The sequence below is a fragment of the Antechinus flavipes genome, chromosome 6 (assembly GCF_016432865.1).
Source record: "Antechinus flavipes isolate AdamAnt ecotype Samford, QLD, Australia chromosome 6, AdamAnt_v2, whole genome shotgun sequence".
Lineage (NCBI taxonomy): Eukaryota > Metazoa > Chordata > Mammalia > Dasyuromorphia > Dasyuridae > Antechinus > Antechinus flavipes.
Window position 1 is genome coordinate 16,755,122 of NC_067403.1, and position 25,498 is coordinate 16,780,619.

The 25,498-nt window shown below is 36.0% G+C and overlaps 1 protein-coding gene across 2 annotated transcripts in view; it reads left to right on the forward strand.

Annotated features, from left to right (window-relative positions):
- Positions 1–25,498, forward strand: part of RBPJ (recombination signal binding protein for immunoglobulin kappa J region) — a 100,663-nt gene that overhangs the window by 10,655 nt on the left and 64,510 nt on the right. Inside the window, exon 2 of one of the 2 annotated variants that reach the window (XM_051967264.1) lies at positions 22,328–22,508. The exons of the other annotated variant lie outside the window; for it this stretch is intronic. Coding sequence (XP_051823224.1) covers positions 22,492–22,508 — 17 coding nt within the window. The 5' untranslated portion in view covers positions 22,328–22,491. The remainder of the gene's footprint in view (positions 1–22,327; positions 22,509–25,498) is intronic. 2 annotated transcript variants of the gene reach the window in all.

Sequence of the window (25,498 nt, forward strand, 5' to 3'; positions counted from 1 at the left end):
ATGTTACTTTTCAGGGACTTCAAAATTCTACTAAAGATTAAGTGACTTAGTAGAAAACATCAACTTTGATTTCATCTTGTATTTTAAAATTCAGTTTTAAAGAAACTCACTTTCCAAAAATGGCTAGATTTTAATCTGAAATACTTCTATAAAAATAATTTATTTGTGATTGAAATTTCTTCTATTACAAAATTCCTGTTTGTATAGCATTTTATGACGACAACTTTGTGAACCGTAGGTATTGGAAATACTAATACCCTCATTTCACTGATGAGTCTGTGAGAAGTGAAGTGACTAGCTCAAAATAGCACAGAATTAGGATTGAAATTCAGCTCTCTCTTGATTCCAAGATCTGTGACTGTTTGGGGCTGTCTATGCAGTTCCCCTGGAAAAACATGAGACCAGGAGCAAATTGAGGGTCACAAAGGAACAAACACCATGACATGGCCTCGAGGACAAAATTCCTTGTGTTCGTAACATATTATAAAATGATTTTTTCTGAGTTGATCCTGCATTTCAAAGTAAAATTGGTGTAGCTATTGAATATCATGAACTTAGATATACCTTGTACATCTTAAACTCAATGGATTCCAAATTCAACTCATTCTCCTTTTTCTTAATGTCCAGACTAATCCTTTTTCCAGTCACCCACCCAGACTTGCCACTTCAGTGTCTTCCTTTACTTCTCATTCACTCTTATTCTCCCATCCTCATTTCCAATCTGTTGCCAAGAAGTAATTTTAGCAGGCCTTGCTTTCTTCATCTATCAAAGGTTAGACCATATCTCCAAGATCCCTTCTAACTCAAAGTACTGTAGGATTTTAAAGGTAAAAACCTAGGTCAAAGTAAGGGGACCCAGTTTCTCATCCTGCCTACCAGCAAACTGCTGGATGACCTTTGAGAAATCACTTACCTGCTCTATGTCTTGATTGCTTTATTTGTAAAAGGGGGGGGGGGGAGCTGTATTTGTTCTATATAATTTACTTTTAACTTTTCTGCCTCACATTTCCCTTCAGGGCCCAAATTTTGCTATGTAATGTCATAGCTCTCAAGCATGGACAAAACTAGTTAGACTAAGTTTGAGCCCTTTCCTCCAGTGCCCCAACTATATTCTACTTGGAGTTAGTTCATTGAGACCTCCCTATCCCAGTGGTTTTGGTCAGAGTCTCTCTGGGCTTTTCAGTTTGGGGCAAACAGAGTGCACACACTGCTTCCATGACCAAGGAGTCCGTCAGCAGTTGTCCTTTGGTAAGAATAAAGATCTCCAGAGTTTACGATTTACCTTGCTACAATATCTGCAGACCACTGGGCCCTGCCATCCTCCCTTTCCTAGCACTAGAAGGATCATTACCTTTCTACATAATAAATTAATATATAATAATATATAAATAAAATAAAATAAATAATAAATTAGCACATAATAAATCCTTTTTAAAAAGTTCATTTCTGCTGTCCATTTTTCATGTTTATCTAAGAAAGACTAGGTTCCTAGGTTCCAGTGATAGCTACTTAAATTATAAAGAAGATATATTGGAAAAAGAGTTCTGTATATCTAGGAAGTCCCAAAACTAGTCCTTATCTTTATAATATAACTCAAATAATAGCTTTATGTGTAGCTTAATAACTTGTCAGTATCTAAAGTGCATTGAAGAGTTTTTGGAAGCCAGTGTTTAGAATATATTCTCTTCCTGTATTATTCTGAGGGCTAGATGAGCAGTTGGGATGGCACTGATGAGACAACTTTACTCTGGAAATCTTTGGAGTTATTTCTTCTCTAAGTGCTCACTCACATACTGATAGGTCTTATGTCCCCTTCCCCCTTTTGAAAATTACTGTCTCCAAGGTTGAGTTTTTTCCTTTATCTTCTTACTATGTGGAGAGGTGTGTCTATAATCGTTCTCAAAAGAACTGTTCTAAAAGACTCAAGAACAGGAGTTTTCTGTTGTATTTAATAAATTGTTGAGTGTTTACTTTGTGCACAATTCTATAATAGATTTTGTGCTAAAATTCCATGGCCCAGGCTACATGTTGGTTGTTTCAAGTAGCCTAAATATAGTATAGAGCCCTGTATCTACTGCATTTAGTCTAAGATGTATCAAATTTGTATACAAATAGCGTTACATTGAGAATTGAACAAAACATTAGCTTTCCTAGCAAATTTATGAGGAGAGCTTTGATACTTGTGTTTTGAGAGGTACTCTCAGCAATAAAGGAGAAATTTTCTGCTCCAAAAAGCATAATAAACAAGTAGTGATTTGAGAAGAGGGGCTTCTCATATTTTTATGTAATAAAAAAAGATTGCAGAAAGCTTCTGGAAAAACAAACTATGGTAATAGTAACAGAACCTGATTCTGGGGACTTGGCAAAAAGCATGGACTTTAAAGATTATGGTTAGTGTTTCCAAAGGAAGAATATTTAGTAACCTTTGCAATATTGTGTTTTTTTTTTTTAAGAAACATTATTTGATAGAGGAATGAAAGTGGAACAAAATATATACGTTGATTATAAATTTTTTCTTATCATCGGACTTAATCTTGGGTTAACCGAAGTGGAAATTAAAATGTCTTTTATCAAGCTGTTGATGTTTATAAACTATAGCTCTACCATAACCTTTGAAAGGAAGCATATAAATAATTTTATACCCATTTCATGGATGAGGAAATTTAGGCTCAAAGAGATTGTGATTTGGGATCTTGGAATTATAGGTGGTATCCAGTAGTGGAGCTAGATCTGAACATAGATCTCTTGATTCCAAATCTAACTCTTTACCTCATTGTCTCATTGACTCTGTCATAATTTATGCCGGTGTAGCTATCTAGGGCAATTAAAAAATACATGTTGCAAAGACTTTCCATGTGACAATTACTTTGAATTCATAACCATTTTTTAAAAATCAGTGTGTGTGTGTGTGTGTGTGTGTGTATAAATTACCAGTGGAATAATTATATAAAATATTTTGGGAAGGAAGAGAACTAGATATCTTTTACGTAAAATTAACTTTAATGTTCACATGAATTGGCCAGGAAATTAAAGTTTGAAGCCAGTTAAAATTTCCTCTTCTCCCTCGGGTTTCACAGTTGTTACTAATAGACCTATACCACTTGGGAAGTAGGAATATTATTTTCTTCACACAGATGGCATTGCCAGCACAGGATTCTAACAGCACCTAGTGAGTTTTGTGACTATGTTAGGTGAAATTTGGTATTTGTAAGAAATACCTAGTTGTGACATAGGAAATAGTGTTTAAAGTGCCTGAATTTTGGGTATTTTGCAGTTGCCAAAAGTTTGGGTGTAGACATCATGTGTAATGTTGGTACCTCGGAGATTTTGCCCTTCAGTGTCCCCATCTTTGGGCAGTTGATGTTTTGTGTCTCTTAGAATCACTGAAGGCTATTTCTAACGCGAATACATTCAAGCTGTGCCATTGACCTACTGCTCTACTGCCTGTCATCATTTAGCTCAGTTATCAGCTGCTGTTCCTATTCCTGGTTATGAGTACATCCTTCTCACAATCTAGTGTTTTGAAGGGGCTCTGAAGTTTCTGTTGGCATGGAAAAAGATGTGAATCGGTACAGCTGGCAGGTGCTTCTTTCAGTCCTGCTCTTCTTTTCTGCCATTTGTCAAGATTGGGCAGGCCATGGCTAATAACCACCGAGTTGGGGCTATTGCCCATTAGCCTGTAATGCTCCATGTCACTGGTGGGAGGGATGCATTTTCTTTGGCTGACCAGTAATCCATAGCTTGATAGGAACGTTATCCTGAAAAGTACTTTCTTTTAAAACTTCCTACACTTCCAGAGCCCGGACTGAGATGTGTATTGTTCTCTTAGATAAAATAATTTGCTTTCTAATTTGATTTTCAGGAAATGTAAGAACTGATCATTGAAATCATTGGCTGCTTTCTAAATATATTTGGAGATGGTTGGCTCTAGAGACATTTGGGATGTTTTGTAAAGTACAAGTAAAGATGGATGTTTTCCTTTCCTCTTTCTTTATCTCCCAGCTTAATGTAATGGTAATTCCGGCAGTTCTGAGAGTAGGCAGTGTTATATTGGAGAATGCCTGGATTTGTACTGACTAAAGGGATTATTTTTACCATTGAATAGCAAGGGTAATTTTGATATCTTAAAATGCATGTTTTCTCTTTTAAGGTGGTTGTATGACTTTTAAGTGCTTTTGTTAATTGGTGCTCTGACTTTGCAACAGATTTTTAAAAGATTGTTTAACCTTAAAATTGAAATAGACAACAGTGAAAGCAAATAAAAAGCTACAAGCTTTCCTGTCTTTGTTCATCGGAAAGTGTTTATACATATTGGACAAGTAGTATTGTTTAGATTTATAGTTGGAAGGTAGTCCAGTCACTTCATAGGCTGGTAGAGCATTGCAGTTCAAATATCCTGAGTTTAAATGTAACTTCAGACATTTACTTGTTACTCTAGGGAAGTCACTTAGCCTATCTGATTCAGTTTTCCCAGTTGTAGAATGGGGATGATAATTACCTCCACTCCCCGGATTGTTGTAAAGGTCAAATGAGATAATATTTGCAAAGCACCTAACTCTGGGCCTGGCTTTTAAGAAATGTTTATTCTGTCCCTCCTCTTCTCTTATTTTACAGATGAAAGTGAGGTTCAGAGAGGCTCTAGCTTATCCCAGATCATATAAGTGGTCAATGGTAAAGGAGAACCAGCCCTCTACTTGGGAATCTAGTTACTAGTACTCTCTGTGTCTGTGTGTCTCTCTCTCTTCCTTTCTCTCCCTTTCTCCCTTCCTCTCTCCCTCTTCCTCCCCTGAGGCAATTGAGATTAAGTGACTTGCCCAGGGTCACACAGCTAGGCAATGATAAGAACTCAGGTCCTCCTGACTTCAGGCCTGGTGCTCAATTATTCACTGGGCCACCTTGCTGCCCCCAGTGCTCTTGTAATTATCCCCCAAATCTCCTGGCTTTTAGCTTTTACCTCAAGACATGTGATTGGGGAAAAAAAATCCAACACTTTATACCTTACTTGAATAATACTTTGAATATTTCTTTAACTCAGCATTCACTGCCCCTCTCCCGCAAAGAACAAACACAGAAGAACCATATGGATTTTAGAACATACTATATATATGTGTGTATATATGTCATCTCTCTCTCTCTCTCTCTCTCTCTCTCTCTCTCTCTCTCTTTATATATATATATATATATATATATATATATATATATATTTATATATATATATATGTATATATATAATAAGTGCTGGATTTTTCATTTTCATGTTGAAGGACAAAGGCAGTAGGATAAGTAATCCTGGATTATCCCAATCTAGATTTGCCATATATCTATTAGGGATTGAGGGGAGCTGTTATGATTTACTTTGCCTATCTCACCTATGACTTTAAAATTTAATATGTATAATCTACAGTTTCCATATAAACACCAAGTGATCAAAATATTTCATGTCACAAAATTTTATTTTATTAGTAGAAGATGTGAACTTGTTCTTGAATCATTATGGCATCTCCAAAATACAACATTTCTGTCAGTAACAGTTTATAGAATTATTTTATGTTTCTGGCCTGGGTTTGCTGAATGTGAAAGTTGCAAGGAATTTAACCTACAGAAAAAAAATAACCACAATTTTCTAGACAGCTGGAGACGGAATAGGCGTCAGTGGCTACTAAGGATAATTTAGGAATGAATTGAAGTTATAGAGCCAATAGCAACCCAAGATGTTTGTATGTGAGTACATTCATGAGGATGGTGCAACACAGCTTCGAGGTAAGCCAAGAGCTTTGAAACTTAAAACTAGTGCTGCCTCATGGATCATCCCTTGCTCGAGACCAGTAAGATTTATGTTGGCTTTGAATTTATATTACTACTTGTGGACATGGCAGACTGGAAAAATATTTTTTGAATATTGTGGTACTTAATAAAATTTTAGTAGTAATTCGGGGTCTACTAGGAAAAACTTTTCAAAAGGTGTATTACTAGATCTTAGTGTTGAAGGGTTTTTTGGCAGTTTGTGTTTATTTTGCAAAAAAAGGTTACGTTCATTGCATATGAAAAATTGGAAACGCAATGAAAATGAATCCATTAATTTTCCTCATACCCTTCTCGCTAAGTTAAATTCCTATTGCATAGCACTGTTTACACTGCCTTCCGTGTAGCATTTTTCTGAGAACTTGAAGTCTTTCAGAAATTTTTGGTGCAAATGCCGTATTTTTCTGCTGCTATGGTTTTGCCATTCTTGGGCTTATTAGGAAAAAGGAAATGGAAGGAGAGACTAAGGCGGCAGTCCCAATAATTTTTACTCTTTCTGTCAGCCTACTAAAAGAAAGCACTTTCTGTTGATGGGCATAGCTGGGTGGCAGTAGGAGAAGGGAAGAGGAGGAGCGTGGAGAGACAGAAGAGAAAAGGAGGAAGCATTGCCCTAATAAGCACTTAGGAAACATCTAGTAGGGGGTAGGCTGGGAATATAGAGAAAAAAGTAAAAAGTCCTGGCTTTCCAAGAGCTTACCATGAATTGGAGGAGATTATACTTTACCAGATTCACAAAAGGAGGGTGGACAAAGCTAGTGCAGAGGAGGGAGGAGCATTGATCCTGCATGGAGGGGATCAGTAATGGTGCTTGAGCTAAGTCTTGAAAGATTCTCAGCTTGTGGAAGTTCTTGAGGGGGGAAAAAGGCACAGGTGCTCAGCCCCATACAGAAGCATGGAGATGAGAAATAGCTTGCTACGTGTTAAGGAAGAATAAAGAGGCCAGTTTGGCTGGACTGAAGTGCTTATGTATTATGTAATGTGATTGTAAAGGTAGATTGGGCTCAGGCTGTAAATGTCAAACAGAATTTATCTTTGACCCTCAAGGTAATAGGAAGAACTAGGGTGTATTGTGGTGGATTCACACTCAGATCTGGGCTCTAGGAGAATCTCTTTGGTGCCTGTGAAGAAGATGGACTGGAGTAGAGAGAGACGGGAGGGAGGGACGCCAGTTAGGAGATGTTTGGAGGATTTCAAGTGAGAAATACTGAACAACTGTGGTGGTGATATGAATAGAGTAAAAGCCACATAGATGAACGTTTTTGTGGATGTTGAAATGGCCAGATTGGCTTTGGGTGAAGGATAATAAACACGACACCCTAGTTCTTGCCTTTGGAGACTTGGGAGAATAGTAGACAAAACAGGGAACTTGAGATGGGGATCGAGTTTGGAAGAAAGATGCATTTTGTTTTGGACATAGTTTGAGATGCTTATGGGACATCTGTTTTACTGGGTTCTGTAATCACTTGGTGATATACACCTGGAAGCTCAGGAAAGAGACTAGGGCTGGCTGTATGGATCTGGGAATATTCTGCAGAGAGATAATAATAGAACCCATGGAAGCTGATGACATCGCCAAGAGAGAAGAGAAGGCTTTGGAGAGAACCTTGGGATACATTTTTCCTTAAGAGAACCCTTAACCCCATGTTGTCACTCTGGTGGACATAGATATGAAGTATGCCTTCATTTAAAAACTACCAGGTGTGCTTAGAAAAAGCACACATGAAAGTGATTTACTTTAAAAAAAAAAATCTTTTAAGTTCTATCCTAACTCTAGAGTATAGTGAAAATTGCAAGTACTTCAGGGTCTTGAGGACAAGGCACTATTTATCTGTGCACCTGAGTCACTCTGAGATTTATAAAAGAAAATATCTCAATTTGAAGTCTTGTCTTTCCCTACTTGTATGGACAAGTTACTTATGTAACCGTTTCAGTTTCCCTATCTTTAAAGTAGATACAATGACACTTTAATATGATTATTGTAAGGCTCAAATAAAGTAATATGTGTAAAACATTTATGGTCTTTAAGCACTGTATGTCAGCTATTAACTACTAAGTGTCAACTGTTATTAATAAGAATAACAATAATATGCTTTGCCCCAGTTTTTAATTTTCCAAGGCATAATCTTATTGTGTCTATGGAATAGGAATAGCAACACTTTTATCTGGGATAATTAGGTGCTGTATGTTTCCATACAAGTGGAACTTTCCAGATAACTGAATCTTCTCCATTTTTAATTATCCTATATTTTTAGATTTAGTTTAGGGGTTTTTTTGGTCAGTCAACTAGCATTTATCATTAAGCATTCAGTATATGCCAGGTAGGTAGTTAAGTGCTGGGAATGCACTTGGTCTCAGTCTTCCTTATGCTATCCTAATGGACTAGTCAAATAAATAAATCTATACATACAAGATATACAGGATGGATTCAGGGTATCTTAAGGCAGGGCACCCAAGAGATCTGGAAGAATGTGTGGAGCAGAATAAAGTTTCAGAAACTGTGGTTAAGATATCTTATCTAAAACTTCATTTATTTGTCCACGTTCTGAAATCATATAAATTTAGGTTGAGTTCAAAATGCTTATGGAACATCTAGTTCAAGGTGTCCTAGAGGTGATAGAAAAGTGGAATTCTGGAGAGAGGTTAGAGCTGGACACATAAATATGATAGTCATCTACATAGAGACAGTGGGACTCTTGGAAACTGGTGAGGAAATGACTCAACAGAATTTGAAATGCAGTTTATCTTCATGCAATCTCTAGAAAATTTGACAAAGATAACAATTTAACAAGAATTCTGAGATCATGTGATATCACCCTTATTATGTGTCTGAGGATGCTTTGAACTCGGGTCCTTCAGGAAGGCTGCTTTTCTACCCACTGCACCATCTGGCTGCCCCAACCTTCCCCCTTGTAAATTTTCCTATTAATGTTGAGGTCCCTATACTCCCAATCACCCAGGCTTACACCTAGATCTTCCTTAGCTCCTTCTTTTCTCTCAGCAGACACATCCAGGCTCTTGCCAGATCTTACTCTTTAATCTTCAGCACCTTTTCTGAATGCCCCTTATCTTCAGGCACAGGGTTGTGTCTTTTTAATCATCTCCTGCCTTTATTTTGGCAGTAGCTTTATGGTGGGTTCTCGCCTCTGTCTATGTCACCTATTCTTTCTGAGCTCTTCTGATTTCCTGTTAGATCCAGGATTAAATGTGAAGTCATCTGTTTGACTTTTAAATCTGTCTCTGTATATCTATCTTTCTGTCTCTCCCCTCCACTCTCTCCCCCTCCCCCCCCCACCTCCTGCCCAGGTTTCCCCTTGCCTTTTCAATGTCTGTCTCCCACACCTTCCTTACCACCATTTACTGAGTTTCCTGGCTTCCTTAAAGTTAACTAAAATTCACCTTTTCCCTGTTCATTTTAGTACTTTCTTTCCAAAATTTCCTTCCATCTATTTGTTTATCTTATATGTACATGGGTTTCTTTTGCATGTTATCATTCCCTTTAAAACGTGAGTTTCTGGAAGGTTGGAACCAATATTTTTGCTTTCTTTTGTATCCTGAGTGCTTAGTATAGTGCTAGCATCTAGTAAGAACTTGATATAATAATTGTAAACCTGCTGTAATTGTAAGAGGAAAAATTAAATGTGTGTTGATTTATTAACTTAATTAAGCCAGCTGTGATTAGGAAGGTTAGTTTGATTACTTAATTTCCTAATATAAGTTTTTTGGGGAAGTTAAGGTAGGAAAAACATAAAGCAGAGCATAAAAGTATTTAAGAGTAAATGAGAACATTGGGAACCAAAGAGCTTAATAATGACATATAATGCTTTAAGGTTTGCAAATAACTTTATATGTAGTAGTAATAAGTGGTAATACTGTAACATATTTTAAGGTTTGTAAATCACTTCATATATGACTGCTCTAAATCAGATGAATTACTCCAAGTCCAGCATACGTTTGCTTTTTTTTTTTTTTTTTTTTTTTTTTTTTTTTTTTTTTTTTAAAGAGCTCTGAGTGATTTGTTTTATAAGATTTGGTTTTAAATACTGATTGCTGTTTATTTTTTACATCTTTGGAGAAATCATTTAATTTAATTTTTCTGCTAGTCATTTTCCTCATTTTCAAGGGTCACCCCTTGGATTAAATCATCTTTAAGGGACCTTCCACTCTAGATCATATTATCTTTTGAGTCTCTTTGAAGTGAAGTATTTCAGGATATTAAGTATTTCCAGGGTGCTCTGTTAGAATACAGCTTGAGTACCTTTGTGATACTGTATTGCATAAAGCCCAAAAAGTTTGTTAAAAATTATGAGTGTACTTTTTAAAACTCAATTTTATTTAAAATAAATGGAGCCTTTTGCTTATAAAGTTAGTTAATAGTTTATAATGCATGTCTACATATAGTTGCATCAGCTACTTTATCACAGGGGTTGAGATGTTCTTTGTATTGTGTTTTGTTTGCTGTAGCCTGGTTAACTTTGTGAACTTATTTTTCAAATATTTAAAGCTAATTTTTAAAGTTAGACCAAACTACTGTTTGCTTTTTATTCATTATTAGGGCATGGGGGAAAAATATTTAAGCTATTGGCACCATTCAAAAATGCTGACATACAGACAGACATTCAAGATCTTCTCGTGAATTAATACAGAAGAGAACAGTTGGCCAGATAATCTTATACCTTCCTTCAGGAGGACATTTCTTGTGTCTTTTACTGATTCTGCAGACTATCCTAGCACAGTGAGTAATAATAGCATGCACATAAAACTTACTTCATAAATGTAATGATAGCACCTAAGGTAACTGCAAATTGAAATAAGATTAAGTGATCCTCTTTAAAAGATATCTTAATTGGTACTTAATCATCACTTTAAAGATTTGCCTTCATTCTGGGATTTCACTATTTTTTAACAAATTATTTAATAAATAGTATCTCACATTTTGGCCTGCTTTTTTGTAATACCCTTAACATATGATTTGCTTGTAATGCATTTTTCCCTTTTTATTTTCTCATCCCTCTTTTAAACTTTTCCTCTTCCCCTCTTTTTTGTATCATTTCTGCCATTTTCTTTATTAACCACTGTTCTGTTTATTCCCTTAGCCCCTCATCAACTAGACTACTTTCCCTTCTCTTTATAGAAAAATTATTCCAAGCTTGACGAAATACTTTCAAAAAACCATTTCTCCGTGTAAAATAGAACAGCAAAGAGGCATTTTATGTGGAACCTTAAGTCTTTATTATATGTGGGTTTTTTTTTTTTTAAGTAGAAAATAAATTCTGTCTTAACTTTCAGAGCTGCCTTACTTGTCTGTTACTTCTCTGTTGCAGAGAGGTAGATATCTACCTTCATTGTAGGTCTTTTATAAAAAGTGCTTAGTCATTTCATTCATCAGATTTCTTCAGTCTTTCAAAATTGGTTTTCTTTACAGTGTTATTGTATAAATTATTTCCCAAATTCTGCCCACTTCTCTTTTCATCAATTTTTATAAAAGACTTTCCCAGAGTTCTCTGAAAGAGTCCCTTTCATAATGTCTTATGGCACAGTAATGTTCCATTACATTTGTATAATTTGTTTTAACCATTCCCCAATTAATGATCACTCCCTTAGTTTCCATTTTTCTTTTTGTTAAAACACAACGAGTTACTATAAATATATTTTTGCATGCATGTATGCATTGTTGATCTCTTTGGGGCTCTGGGGTTAATAAGGTGTCATTGACTCACGAGGTACACCCAATTTAATCACTTGAGGAACATAGTTCAGAACTGCTTCCCACGGTGACCAGACCAATGCATGGCTCCATCAGATAAATATGCTTATAAGGTATTCCAACTATCATGTTTCTGTTATGTGAACTCTGCCCATCTTAGTAGGGGAGCATCTCAAAGTTGCCTAAATTTTCATCTCGATAATAGTAATTTGGATAATTTTTGTTCACATAGTAATGTGGAGGGCAAGATTTTTTCCTTTGAGAACCATATGCACCTATCCTTTAAATATAGTGTTACCACTTCCCATATTTCATCCGTTTGCTCTTTTTTCAGTCCTTTACTGTTCCGTCATTATTGGTTACAGAAATGCAAATGGAAAGAATTGTGAATATTTTTATATCAGCCCTAATAACTTAAAGCATATTGGCAAAGATAGTGAGAGATGGGGAAAAAATGTTGGGAATATGGGGAAAAAATAGTTCCCTACTGTTGGCAGCTGTAAATTGGTAGAACACTGCTCACACTCTTTGACCCAGCAATCCCTTTTTTTAAAGACTTATACTTTATGGATATTATTGACAGGAAAAAAAGATCAATTGGTTTAAACAAAATATCAAAATGGTATTATTTGTAATTTCAGAAAACTAAAAATCAAGTCTTACAATTGAAGATAGTTAAATAAATTATGTGGCAGTAATAAGGAAATTGTGATACATTTTTTAAAAGTCTTCATTCAAAGGAGTTAAAATGCAATTCTATGAAAATAAACTTAAAACTAATTAGTTTCACTTAAGAGGGAATTTTTTTCTAGATAATGCAGATGAAAATTTTACTGTAATTTGGTTTTCCATAGAAAATAGACCAAACCATTACTATAAACGCAACTTTTATAGAATAAACTTTGGTATAATTTAGGAATTGCAAGTTGCAGTCTCTTTGTAAGCATAACATTATTCCTCCAAATTTCAAACTGTGAGCATGTTGCTCTCAGTGCTTCCATGTGTACATTCTTGAACTTTGGGTCTTTATGCTGTACAAATTAAGTTTATGCAAGAGTTTTTGCTGGTTTGGGGCATATTGTTTTCAACTTGGCATTATGTGCTTCCTGGAGAGGTTGAAGCGCACATATCTACGGAGTGCTACAGTGGATAAGAGTACTAGACTTAATAGGAAAATGTGAATTCAAATCCTGCCTCAGATATTTGCTAGCTTTGTAACCCTAAGCAAGTCACTTAACCACTCTCAACCTCAATTTCCTTGTCTGAAATGTGAATAGTAATAGGACCTACTAAATCTTAGGGGTTTTGTGAGGATCAAATGAGACCACGTGTAAAGTGCTTTGCAAACTTTCAGGTCAAACCGGGTCAGCAAGCATTTATGAAGTACTTACAATACCCCACTCACCCTGTGAAGAGCAGAAAACTGGGATAGTTCCTGCCCTCCAGGAGTTTATATTCTAATGGGGCTAAGACTAGGCACAAAAGGAAAAGGAAAGGGGGGAATTAAGGGGGAGGAATGGAGGCACCCCTGGGGGAGACCTGGTAGAGAAGGGCCCGAAAGGCAGGAGCCTGAGAGGAGTAAGGAAAGGTGGAAGGAGCCATCCAGGTGAGTGGAGGGAGAGGCCGCAGGGCTATGAGTCATTTCTGGGCTAAGAAATCTCAGAGTGGAGGGAGCTCCAGAGGCCGGGGGTCCCAGGCTGAGTGAATATAGTCAGGTCTGTTTGAGCCAGAAAGGCATGAGGGTCTCACCCCTCACACACACTGGTACACGTTCATATGTGCTAAGAGAGGCGGTTTTCTGCCTCCCTTCTTACTTCTGAGCTTAACCAGGCCCAGATCCCCCACTGCCTCTGTCCTGATCTCTGCCTGGCCCTGCACCCAGATGGCTCCAAAGGGGAAACGAGGCTGGGAACCTCGCCCAGACCTCCCCCCCAGACCCAGCTCCCTGGGGGTGTCGCCTCCCAGATATCCGGGTCCTTCTGCAGAAGGAAGGACAGACAACAGCGAGTGCGTGCCCAGATAGTGGGGAGTGCAGCCTAGAGAAGAGTAACCGCACAGTCCCTGTGAATAGAATCCTTCTCTCTCAGTGCTTGTTTTGATTGTCACCAACAGTAGCAGACTTGTCAGCTTGCTATCTCGTTCAGGGGAAGAGGGGCCAGACATCCTTACCTTATTCTTTGTTACCAATGTAAATTTAGATAGCTAAGATTATATTGTCCATTTTTATCAAGTAATCCTGTGTTTTGATGCACATCAGCCATATTAGTAGTTTGTTATTGTACATTAGTTGCTCTTTGGAGTATTTTAGCCACTCCTATGTCACATCATCTCCAATTGTGACAGTCTAGTATGCCTCACTATATATACAGTATTTTGGATAAACTCTTCAAAACAATTGCTTTACTGTTACATGTTAAGTAACCAATTCATATTCATGATGATTGTTATGTTTATATATATAATTTTTCTGCAAAATTATGTATAATTTCAATAAAAGGAGTTAAGACAGATCACATGAATAAATTCTTTTGAGTAATATTTTAAACAACTTAGCCACAGTTTAGGAATTCCTTAATTATATTTAATTGTTTATAAATTTAAAATATTTTTAACTCTGTAAAATTGATTTCGATCTGTTTATATATTTAGTCACAATTGTTTATATCCTTCCCTGTAGATTTTTGATTTTCACAGTTAACGTATATGTTTTTAGAAAGGAAAGCAATTTAAGAAATAGAAAACAAATCATTTCCATTCAGAAAATTTACTGCAAAAGAGAAAATAACTTTGTTTTTTAGTATAGAATTGGCCCTTTGGAGATTTTTTTGATTTGGAATATTTTTAGTTTTTAATCTTAAGAGTTGTTCATTGTTTTATCTTTAGATAAAAGCTCAATTTTAAAGTCATAAACTTTCTTTAATATTTAATATCTGTTTTGGTTCTTTATAAAATAATTGGTTAAACTGAAGCATAAGAGATTCAATCCCTATGTAAATCACTTAGCAATATGTGTAGAATAAATGTTCTCTAACACACAGGCTGTCTTAACTTTGATCAGCCATTTCAAAATATATTGTGATTAGGGCAAATGTGTATGTTTGTCAGTCGATCTTTATCTGTAACCACTACCGATTCTAATACTGATAGGTATAAGTATTCAAACATATTTTATCTTAATATCTTTACTATTGAAGTGAATAATGACTGACTGACTCTCTCTCTCTCTCTCTCTCTCCTCTCTCTCTCTCTCTCCCTCAATGAGTTTCGTTGCAGAAAACTACTTCCATATCACTCAGAATGGGTTATAGAAATAATGCTTGGTTTTGTTGCAACTAGTGTAAATTCTATATAAGTGAGCTAGCTTGTATCCTGGTCTCTATCCAGTGAACAAATGCCTTCTATAATAAATGTACCTGATTGAATATTATTTGAATTGTACTTAAAAAGACTTAAGTTTTGGCCCTTGATTCTGGTAGCAACTGCCCTTCAAACCTGAGCCCTTCTTATCTCAAAAATCCCAACCACTTATACTCTAAACCATCTGCCACATGCAAACAAAATCTAAGAGATCTAAGAGCTAAGGTGGACATTGCTCTGTGCGTGCTTGTATGTAAGGTGGCTCAGCCAGTGCTTTTAAGTCTCAAGTCAAGGTCCAAAAGACTGAGAGTAACGTTGCCCTCATTTTAGCAAAATTATTTTGTATGGTTTTTAACTCATCATAATGTGATTTTACTAGAAGTGTCTTTCCTTTAAAAAAAAAAAAAGATCAAGTTGTATATCTTAAACCAATCAGTATTTGAAAAGGGGAACAATAAAGGGAAGGTATGTGGAGTGGTAAAGGTAAATTTTAATCAGATACAAATGAATACTCTGAGTTGAATGAGTTTTTTCAGGTGCCATATTAAATAAATGTACAGCTGTTCTTTTCAGCTATATGTGTACTTACAAATGATGTTAGTTTTATTCATAAAGGAAAGTTAAAGTTACAGGTCTTCCTTCTGTATTAACCTTTCAGCTCTTTTTAACATTTTTCAAGTAGCATCACTTTTATATTATTGCAGTATATAGGTAACAAAAACCACAACAGTTCTCTTACATTAAATCTCCTGATATATGCTTTATAAATGTTCTATCGAATTACATATTATTTAGCTCTGCCAGCAAATTAATTGATCATCTTAGTGTGCATGGTTAAAATCTGATCCTTCAGATGTTTGATTTTTACTAATAATTTCATCCTTTTCCTTCACCGGAGCAGAAGTTGGACTGATTTCAGTTTCATTTCTGCTTCTCTTTGGTGCTAGCAAAATATTGACTTGGCCAGAGGTAGAATGGGAAATAACAAATGGGACGACTGAATGATCTACAGATTACACATCCTCAGCTCTTGAATAATCAGATGAATTGGAAATATTTTAGTCCCATTTAGAATATTACACTTAAAATTCAGTGTTAATAAGAATATATGAGAATAAGTTTTGTTGGCCCTAACCTAAAAATCCAGATTAGCTTAATCAAATATTTTTGTCAAAATGTTGGTTTTTAACTCAGTTTTGCATAAAGGATTGCCACCATTCTTTGCAGAAAATTTCAGTAATATCTCTACTTTCTCCTAATATCTATTATTAGTTTAACTGTAGGAAGGAGTTGAAAAGAGCACAGAAATAACACTAAAACTGTAATTGAACATTTAGAGTTTACTCATAAGTACAATTATTGCCATGAAAAAAATTTATATATGTGAATACACACATACATACACCCCCTCCCTCATGTGCTTTTTTTTGAAAGGTAATTGAAAAAAAGAAATCGCATTTATTTAATTGCCTTTTATTAGCCTAGTTATATAGGAATCCATCAGTGTACAAATTTAGATTTAACATTTAAGTTAAGATTTGAGATGTGTTTTAGGAAAAAAATGTTCAGAGTAATACAAAAATAAAATGTTTCCCTGTGAGATAGATGTAGACTGGACTGCCACCTTTTGGGGATGTCAGAGAAGAGATTTCTGTTTGGGGACAGCTTGGACTGGATGGCTTTTAAGTTCCTTCCCATCTCTGAGATTCTGGAATTGTGGCATGTGGGAATATATTTATTTCTATTATATTATTACATTATTATTTTTTATTTACTTATAGGTTTTACAGATAGATGAAGAGATTGTGGCTCTGAAGGATTAACACAAGATCCATAGCTAAGAAGAGCCCAGGCTCTTTCCACTCTCATACACTTAGGTAGCTCTGTTAAAGTTTGCCTTACTGAGTTTGGATGAAGTAACAACCTGTTTTTCATACTTATATTTTCCTCTACTATGAGACCCCATAGTAAGGCTGAAATTTGTGGCTCCTTGTTTTGAGTCCTGAGTCATTACTGCGTTAAGTCCTTCTTCATTGTCAGTTTTGGCTCCATGTTAACTTGTTTTAGAGTAATGAGATTAAAAATTGGGAAACATTTAAAAGAATAGGAATAGAGCTCCACCAAGTGGAGCTTTATTTAAAGAAAAAAAAAAAAAGGAAACTTGGCCTTCCCTCTTCCAAAAGTGATACAAAGAGCATCTCTTTTTTTATTGCTAGTTTTTAGTACTAATTCAGAAGTACTAATTCTGTATTTAGCCTCTTAAGTAAACTCTTGGTACTTGGCAGTTTATTTAGTATTTGGATGGATTGTGAACTACAATATTAATGGATAAATAAGTTAGATCTTTTTGTAATTCCTTTCACTATTTAGATGTATCTTCTGGTTGAGCATAGTTTTTGAAAAATAGTCTGTAGCAGTTGACATTCTAAGATCTTGTGGAGTTTTTTATTCTTAATAATGGAAGGGTCACTAAGTTATAACTATTTCCAAGTAATTGAGAACAAGTGTGTCCTTAGGTAAGTATTCACAGAGTAAGTTTCTAAATTATTAAGCTCTTAAGAGGCTTTGCTTGGTCACTCATACCCTGTCTCTTCTTAGAATTGTAGATTCTTTAAAAGTTGGGACTACTCTAACATCATCTATGTCTTTCATTCTCTTTTTTAAATCATTCTCAGTTCACATTATTTCCACACATAGTGCACCACCCATTCTGCCTATCAGATGATCGTTTCCAAAATCTATTCTTCATAAATTTTAATATTTCTGACAGACCATGAGAGTAGTCCCGTCCATTCAAATGTTAGCTGAATTTTTCTGACAGTCAGGTTTTAATCATAGAGTTGGAAATCTTTTCATTTTATAGACCAGGAAATTATTTCAGAGAAGCTAAGAGATGTGGCCTGCTCGAGGTTATGGGGCTAATCATTGGCAGACCCCAAGTCTAGAATCCAGGTCAGCTTTCTTCCCACTGAACTTATTTCTTGGGTGTTGAATTCACACTTTCTGCCTATTAAAAGCTCATTCCCCCTCTCGATTACCCATACCCATGCCAAGGCAAAGGAGTTTTGATTATTAATCTTCATGTCATTTTGTCTTTTGGAATATTGGAATATTGCTGTTAGAATATTCTAAAATACAATAATCATTTTTAGTAGAAACGGCTTACTCTTCAGCGACTCCAAACTATTTCTTGATGCTTGAGGTCTGTAGCCTGGGACCCAATGCCGGAGCTGAGGGTCTGGGCTGTGGCTTGGCTGGGATTTGCCTCCCCTGAAGCGATTCTGGATGGATTGTGGGGGAATCTGCTGGGAGGAAGGGGTGAAGTGCTTGGCCCAGGGCAGACACATGGAGGGCATGCGATGGGCCTGTGGTGAGTACCTGGCGGGCACTGTGGAAATGCTCATTCTTATCTGCTTTGCCCTTTTGTGAGGCATTAGGTCAAGATTTCATTGTTATAATGATACTTTTGAGGGGCGATGGAGATGCTGAAATTATCTTTTCTCGACCTCTTTTCTAAGTCAATTTTAAAAAATAAACTATTTTGTCGTGAAGTCATTGGTTTCTCTTTGGACTTTCCCACTGCCAGGAGAGGGAGTTTTCCGAACTTTCTTCTCTTTCTGGACCTTCCCTCACCGGCTTTCATTTCAGTTCTCCCAATCCCTGAATGAAGTTGGGGGTTCAAATCGTGTGTGGAGGGCGCCTTTCCCCTTGTGCTGCTGCTGGCTGGCTTGGGAAGACTCCAGCTTGCGGTCCTTCTTCCAGTTGGGCCTTGTTTCCCTTGACTTACTCATCTCTCGCTTTAGGTCATGAATTGGGGCTTTGTGCCCGGCTTCACTTCCTGCGTACTTTGGTCTTGCCCTGGTTTCCTGTGCTGATCTCCATCTCCCTCCCAGGTTACCCCCACACCCTCTCCCCGTTTTGAGATTCAGAGGCTCTCCAAGGGGCTTCTCTTATCCAGTTCTGAGCTTGGTTGGGGGCTGCTTACAGCCCCGGGCCACTGACCCTGCTTGGATCAGGTTCCCCAAGCTGGGCCTAGGGGCTGGGGCTCCTCTTTCTTGTTGCCCCCAGGTCTCTGTTGGATTCCCTCTTCCCTTCTGATGTGGAAGTCGCTCCCTGTCATTTCCCATGAGGTTTCTTGGTCCTTTCTGGCTCTGGGCTTGGCTGGGTCTGTACTTCCCTTCTGTGACTTTGGGCATTTTCTGCAGGCAAAGGTGTGAGTGGGGAGGGCCCAGGGGAGCTGCCTCCTCCTTGTCTGGTCTCCCCTTTGTTGGTTTTTTTATTTAGCTTTCAGCTTGTCTTCCAGCCCCTGTGATGTTTTCAGGTTTGGTTTGGTTTTTTTCTTGAGGTGTCACTAAGTTTCCATCCCTGTCTCACACACACACACACACACACACACACACACACACACACACACACACACACACACACACTCCCTATCCCCTGCCCTCTTGGAGTTTACCCTCTATTGGAAAACGTTCACAAATAAAGGCAAAACATAGATAAGGGGGAAAGGAAAGAAGGAAGTACTGGAGCCTGAAGAATCAGAAAAAGACTCCTGTAGGAAGTAATATCTCTATACTTCACTTAAAAGGGAAATACTCATTCCAAAGAGGCAACATTTTGAGTTATAGACTTTTTAATTCATAGGCTTCAGAGCTGTAAAATTACCTTAGAAATAATCTTTTTATGCCAGGCATTCATTATTTGTTACTGTAATGTGGACATTTGGTTGAGCATTGAGAGTTTTTGTGGCCACTACTATCTAAATTATAGTATTTAGACATTAATTCTCTTAACTTTAAAAATAATTTGAGGAAAAGCTATAAAAATGGTCATTAATTATTTTCACCATTTGAGACTGTGAGATTTTAATTAAGTCACCACATAGGAGGGTGATATTTTATAGTTTTTTTATACTTTCAAAAAGCCGCTTTACCCAATTACCCATTTACTGTTTTCAGTCTTGGGGCTTATAGAAGAATGTTCTATTTAGATTGTATAATTAAATATAATATGGTATTTTATAGTAGACTTTCTTTGAAAGTGTTTTTTTGTGTTTGTGGGGTTTTTGTTTGTTTTGTTTTATACCAACTGTGGAATTGGTTTATAGCCAAGGATTCTTAACCTGGGATCCACAAACCACCATCCATGGACAGATTTCAAGAGATTGTGAACTTAAAATTATATCTTTACTTTTTCTAGCCTCCAATGGGGAAGCTAGGTAGCCCAGTAGATTGAGTTGCTGGGCCTAGAGTCAGGAAGACTCACCTTCCTGAGTTCATATGCAGCCTCCTACACATGCTAGCTGTGTGACCCTGGGCTGCCACCTAACCCTGTTTGCCTCAGTTTAGGAAATGGCAAACCACTCCAGTAAATCTGCCAAGAAAATCCCAAATGGAGTTGTAAAGGGTTGGACACAACTAAAAAATGACTGAATGATAACAAACTGAGATTGCATTTCCTTCGATTTTAAATGGGAAAAAAAAACCCAAAAAACTAGATTAAGGAAGACTATATGTCATAATAAGAGGTCCATATCAGTAACTTAATAAATCTATAAATGTGCAAATGAATACTGCTTAGTGGCTCAGTTTTACAGTGTATAGTTAATAAAATTAGGAATGTAATGAATGGATGGCTATCAATAAAATCTTAAATTTCCCTGGAAGTGTACAGGAAACATGGAATTTCTCAACTATTTTCTCTTTGCATTTTTCATACATTAAAAAAAATTCAGTATACCTATTATATTCTCTGCATCTCTTTGGCCATGTCTTCTTGAAACATTATTACTTAAGCTGAGATATACATGAATGAATCTAGTAACAGCTCATGAAAGTGTCTTTGAGAAATATTCCTCTGTTGCTTATTAAAAAAAAAAAAGTATAACTGCTTTATGAAACCCTACTAATCCTTCAAGGTGCAGCTCAAGCTCTATAGCCTCTTTTTTAAACATTACTCCACCCACCTCCCTGGCCCTTTTCAAAAATTGGAAATGAATTTTTTTTCCTTGGCTTTTGCATGATATTTTATGCTCAAGGTTATATTTTATTTAGTAATATTGTTTTATATATTTATTTTATATTAATGCATACTTTTGCGTGTGTGTATGCTTTCTAATACTTCATGGTGAAGGATGGGAGGAAGTTTAATTATCTTTATATCTTCCTCAGTATCCTGTCTGTATTTTGCAATAAGTATTTAACAAATGACTGCTAAAAGAATATAGAATACTTTAGATCTTCTTTAAATATTTAATTCTAAAAAGTTTTCTTGGCATTAGAATTGTTTTTATGGGAACATTTCCATTTTTAAAAATAAACAAGTTAGTAGTTTTTTTGTAATTTGGGTATAAAAAGTGATTTCGGCAACAATTTATAAAGCAGTGCCTCTTTTTTAAACTAAATTTTATTTTGTAAAAATTCATTTTTTTTTAAATTTCAGCATACCAGTTAGGTTATAGTACCTGATGATGGCAGCCTTGTGTAATATTTAAATTTGTTGTTAACATTTTGTTTTGGATTGACCTTTTAGTGATTTAGTATCAGTCTCAATGTTATCTAACATCTGTAAAGTAAATTTTTCATCCTTTGATTTTGCCATATTCCTTATCATTTATAAGCAGAAATAACTTAGTACTCTATTTCTTATGATTTACCTAAGTCTTTTTTTTTCCTTCTGATCATTAAAATTCTTCTTTAAAGTTCAGTTTTATCAAACTTAACTTGTTTAATCAGAGCTGATCCTAAAATATCATTATTTCCTTTATGATAAATAGTGTATGTAAATATTCGAGTAGCTGTTAGCTCATTTTTGTCTCCCTCCCTGTAGACCAAATTCCAAGTTATCTCTATAGGAATTATAATTGAAATTTTTTTGTTAATGTGTATCCCTCCCCACATTGAAGCATGGTTTTTAATGAGGAAAAAAAATATTCTAACGGTACACATAATGAAAAATCAGGAGATTGCAAATTTGAGGAAACCCATATATAGATTTTGCTATCTCTGAGTTAGCATTTGTATAGAGAGTTGTAAGGAGACCTTCCCACTGGAAACTTTTTCAATTTATTAGAAAGTATACAAATTTAAACAATTCAACATGATTTTCATGTCTGAGAGAGAATGCCAGCCTGCAAGAGTGCCATGCAGAGTCCGACCACTTAGGCCAGAGTGATCTGTCTTCTGCTGTTGATGGGAAAACTGAGGAGATTCAGCAGCCTGCCAGGGCGGGCGACCACCCTAAATCACAGCCTAGAATTTCTCATAGTTCCATCCCTCAGATCACTATCGCAAAAGTTGACTCCCGTGTACCTAATAATATTTGTTTAAAATGACAGTGTCTCACATTAGCAGCAGCTTATTTATTTTTCTTGGTCATGGCAGTTTGTTTAACACAGTTCTCTAGTGTTTTAACATACTAACACTTAAAGTCATTTTTTTGTTTGTTTTTGTTTTTTTAAAGTTATTGAAATTTTGTATGAGACTGACATTGAAATGGAAGCATTATAGTTCTTCGGAGCCATTATGATCTCCAGGGGAAAGGAGAATGATACACTGGCTGAGGTGTTTTGAGGTGCATCGAAGTGTGCCGAGCCGTGGCTCACCTTAACATGTTCTTGAAGTACCATGGCGTGGATTAAAAGGTATGACTTGGAAACATCCCAGTGACCCATTGTTCTTAGGGAACTGACAGAGTAAAGCCCAGCTTTGTTAGCAATAATTATTGAGTAGTCTGAGGTGCTTTATTATGTGGGTTATAGATATAGTTTTGAGTCTATAGTATTTAGCATTTTGTGTTAAATGTTTAACTTGTATGTCATGCTGTTGAAATTCAAGGACTAAATTAAAACCAGTTATAGGAGTTTTTCAACTATTTAGTTTTATCTAATTTTTTATATAGATAATGGACAATACTTTTTTTTTTAATCAAACAATTCAGAGCAATACCCATTTCACACTGTAACTAACTTTTGACTTTATAGTGCAGATTTATTTCTTTGCTTCAGTGTGACTACTCCTGGAGGCCATAGTTTGTGCTTGTTTATAAAGTTTTCACTCAGGAAAATGGATGATTCATTTTTTTTTATAGTATGTTTATTTTTTATTCAGAAATGTGTGCCTTATTAATCATAATCTCTGTGTTTGTGGTACTTAGTCTTACTCTTACTGTTTGTGGTTAACAATAATCATAACTCAAGGTTCATGATATCCATAACCACCAAATATGTTCAAGCTTTTATGTTCCCTCAGTTTTACGTGAGTGATGCAATCAAAACCATTTTGACTTTTTGAAACCATGGAAAACCCCTAATTTGGTAGTTCATATTTGTTGCTAAAAGCTTTGTGAAAGGTAGTAAGACATGAAGCTGCTCTAGAAAAATGCTATATTTATAAGGATATGCAGAGTACAAAATTTCTTTAGTAATAAAGAACAGTGCACTGTATGTTGGGGACAGATAGGAAAGTAATTCATTTCAGTTTGATCTTAGAAAATAACCCAGTATCATCTTATATCACAATGTATTGGTGAAACTACCTTGTTACAAAATTGTTTTAATATTTCAGTAATTTAACATGTTTTGGAACTGTTACTGAACCCATCTCAAATGTCTAGTGTTCTAGAATGCCACCTTTTTAAAAAAATTCATCCACTTGATAATTGTTGGCCATTGATCTGTGAACTTTCTATATCCTTTTTGATGAACATGCTCTCCAAATTCATATTTGATGAAAAAAAAATTTAAGTGACATATATATTTTTCTTTTTTCTAAAAGGTATTTCTTACCTACTTCTACTTCTTTTCTTCCTGTTTAATATACAAAGCTTTTCAAGGACTGTGCAGTATTCTGATATTTTAGGAATCCAGCATAATAATCTTATCCAAATAATTAACACTTATTAACCTAAAGCCTCCTCTTTTTCCCCCTTTGACGGTTAACTTTCATACTTTGGCTTTTAATTCCTAGTGAATGATTTCTAACATTTCTGTGCTCTTGTTCCTTCCTTTGTCCCTATACAAGTAGCAAAAATCAATTTTGATTCTGTTCTGGTAAATGCTTTAGCCATTCTTTACTCGAAAGACTTAGAATACATTTTTCTTGGATAGATTTTAAAATTTGCTTGGATAATAAAAAATACAAAACAAAATAAAAACTAAGCCAAATAATTTCTTAGTTTTGTCACAATTTTAAAAAAAATATTAGGAGCAATTAAAAGTCTATTTGGGAAGTCATATGTAATAAAAACTACACTAGACATTTCACATTTTATTTTTTGTGAGCGCAAAGAAGTTGAAATTTTGTAAGAATTAGGTAAGATTGAGTCTTTTCTACAAAGACTGAAACATTTTCATGTTTGTCATTAACTTATATTAAAAATGGATCTTGGATTTTCCTAGATCCGTAACAAGGATTTCCATTTCTTGTTTTAACACAGAAGCTGAGAGATCCTGCATGTCCATGTATGATCAGATACAGTTTGTATTTGTACATATATATGTACAAATACAGACCAAAATTTAGAACTGGGAGGGTCTTTAGAGATATTGCTATTTAGTCCAGTTCCCTCATTTTATTAAATCAGTATAAGTTAAATGACATACCCAGCTTTTCACAGTGATACAAGTGGGATTTCAGTGAAGATCTCATTTTAAATCCAGCCTGTTTTTCATTGTATCACGTTGCCAGTAGGCGGGTAAGGTGAGTAGCTAGGCATAATTGTTTAAATATTTATATATTTGTAGGTTTTCCTCAATCCAGGAACCACTAAAGTAGACTGCATAGTGTTTTGGGGGAGGGCCTGTGATTTCATTGGCTTAAGAACCTCTCAATGAGGAATTTTCTTCTACCAAAGTAAGAGATCACCTGCTCTACAACTTGAGTCTTGTAGAGTTGTCCAGGAGAGTTTGTGACGTGGCTGGGTCACGTGCCTACTGTGTTCTTTGTGGAACTGGAACCCAAGGTCTTCTTTAAAACAACTTCAACTCCTTATTAGACTCCCCTGTGCCCCCTCTCCAGTCCTCTTGTCACTTTATTACCCTTGGTAAGAGGATTGATTTAGGGAGAAAGTGAAAAGTCAATAAATAATTGAGCCATAGATTGGGTAAGGTTTTTGGTATGGTATTTTTTAGCATTAATATAATATTTTAATATAATAAATTTTCTTCTAAAAACTGTAGTAAAGGAAAAGTTTTATAGAAGAAAGAAAAAGAAGAGAAAAACTAATGTCTGTGTCTAATCCATTCTCCAGCTTTGGGTTGGAAGCCATTGCTTTTACAAGGGGAAAATGAAAGTGCTATGCTTTATTAAGTTGCTTTATTTTCCTGGGCCTCTGGGATCGTAATTATAGTAGGCATAATTATATAAAGCAGAGTGCTTTGCACTTCTCTCATTTTATCCCCATAAAAAACACATCTGAGGAAACTAAGGCAGGCAGCTTAAGTGACTTGCCCAGAGTCACCCAGGAAGCGTCCGACTGCAGCGCCATGCTGGTGATCCTGACCCTGGCCCTGTGTGCCGCGCAGCTGCCTCATGCCGGGGCTTCCCCGCTGGCTCCTCTCAGCCAGAGGTCAGCAGTGGGGAGACTTCCTGGATGCTGGCCTTGATAAACTCGCGGCCCTGAGGCTTGCACTCT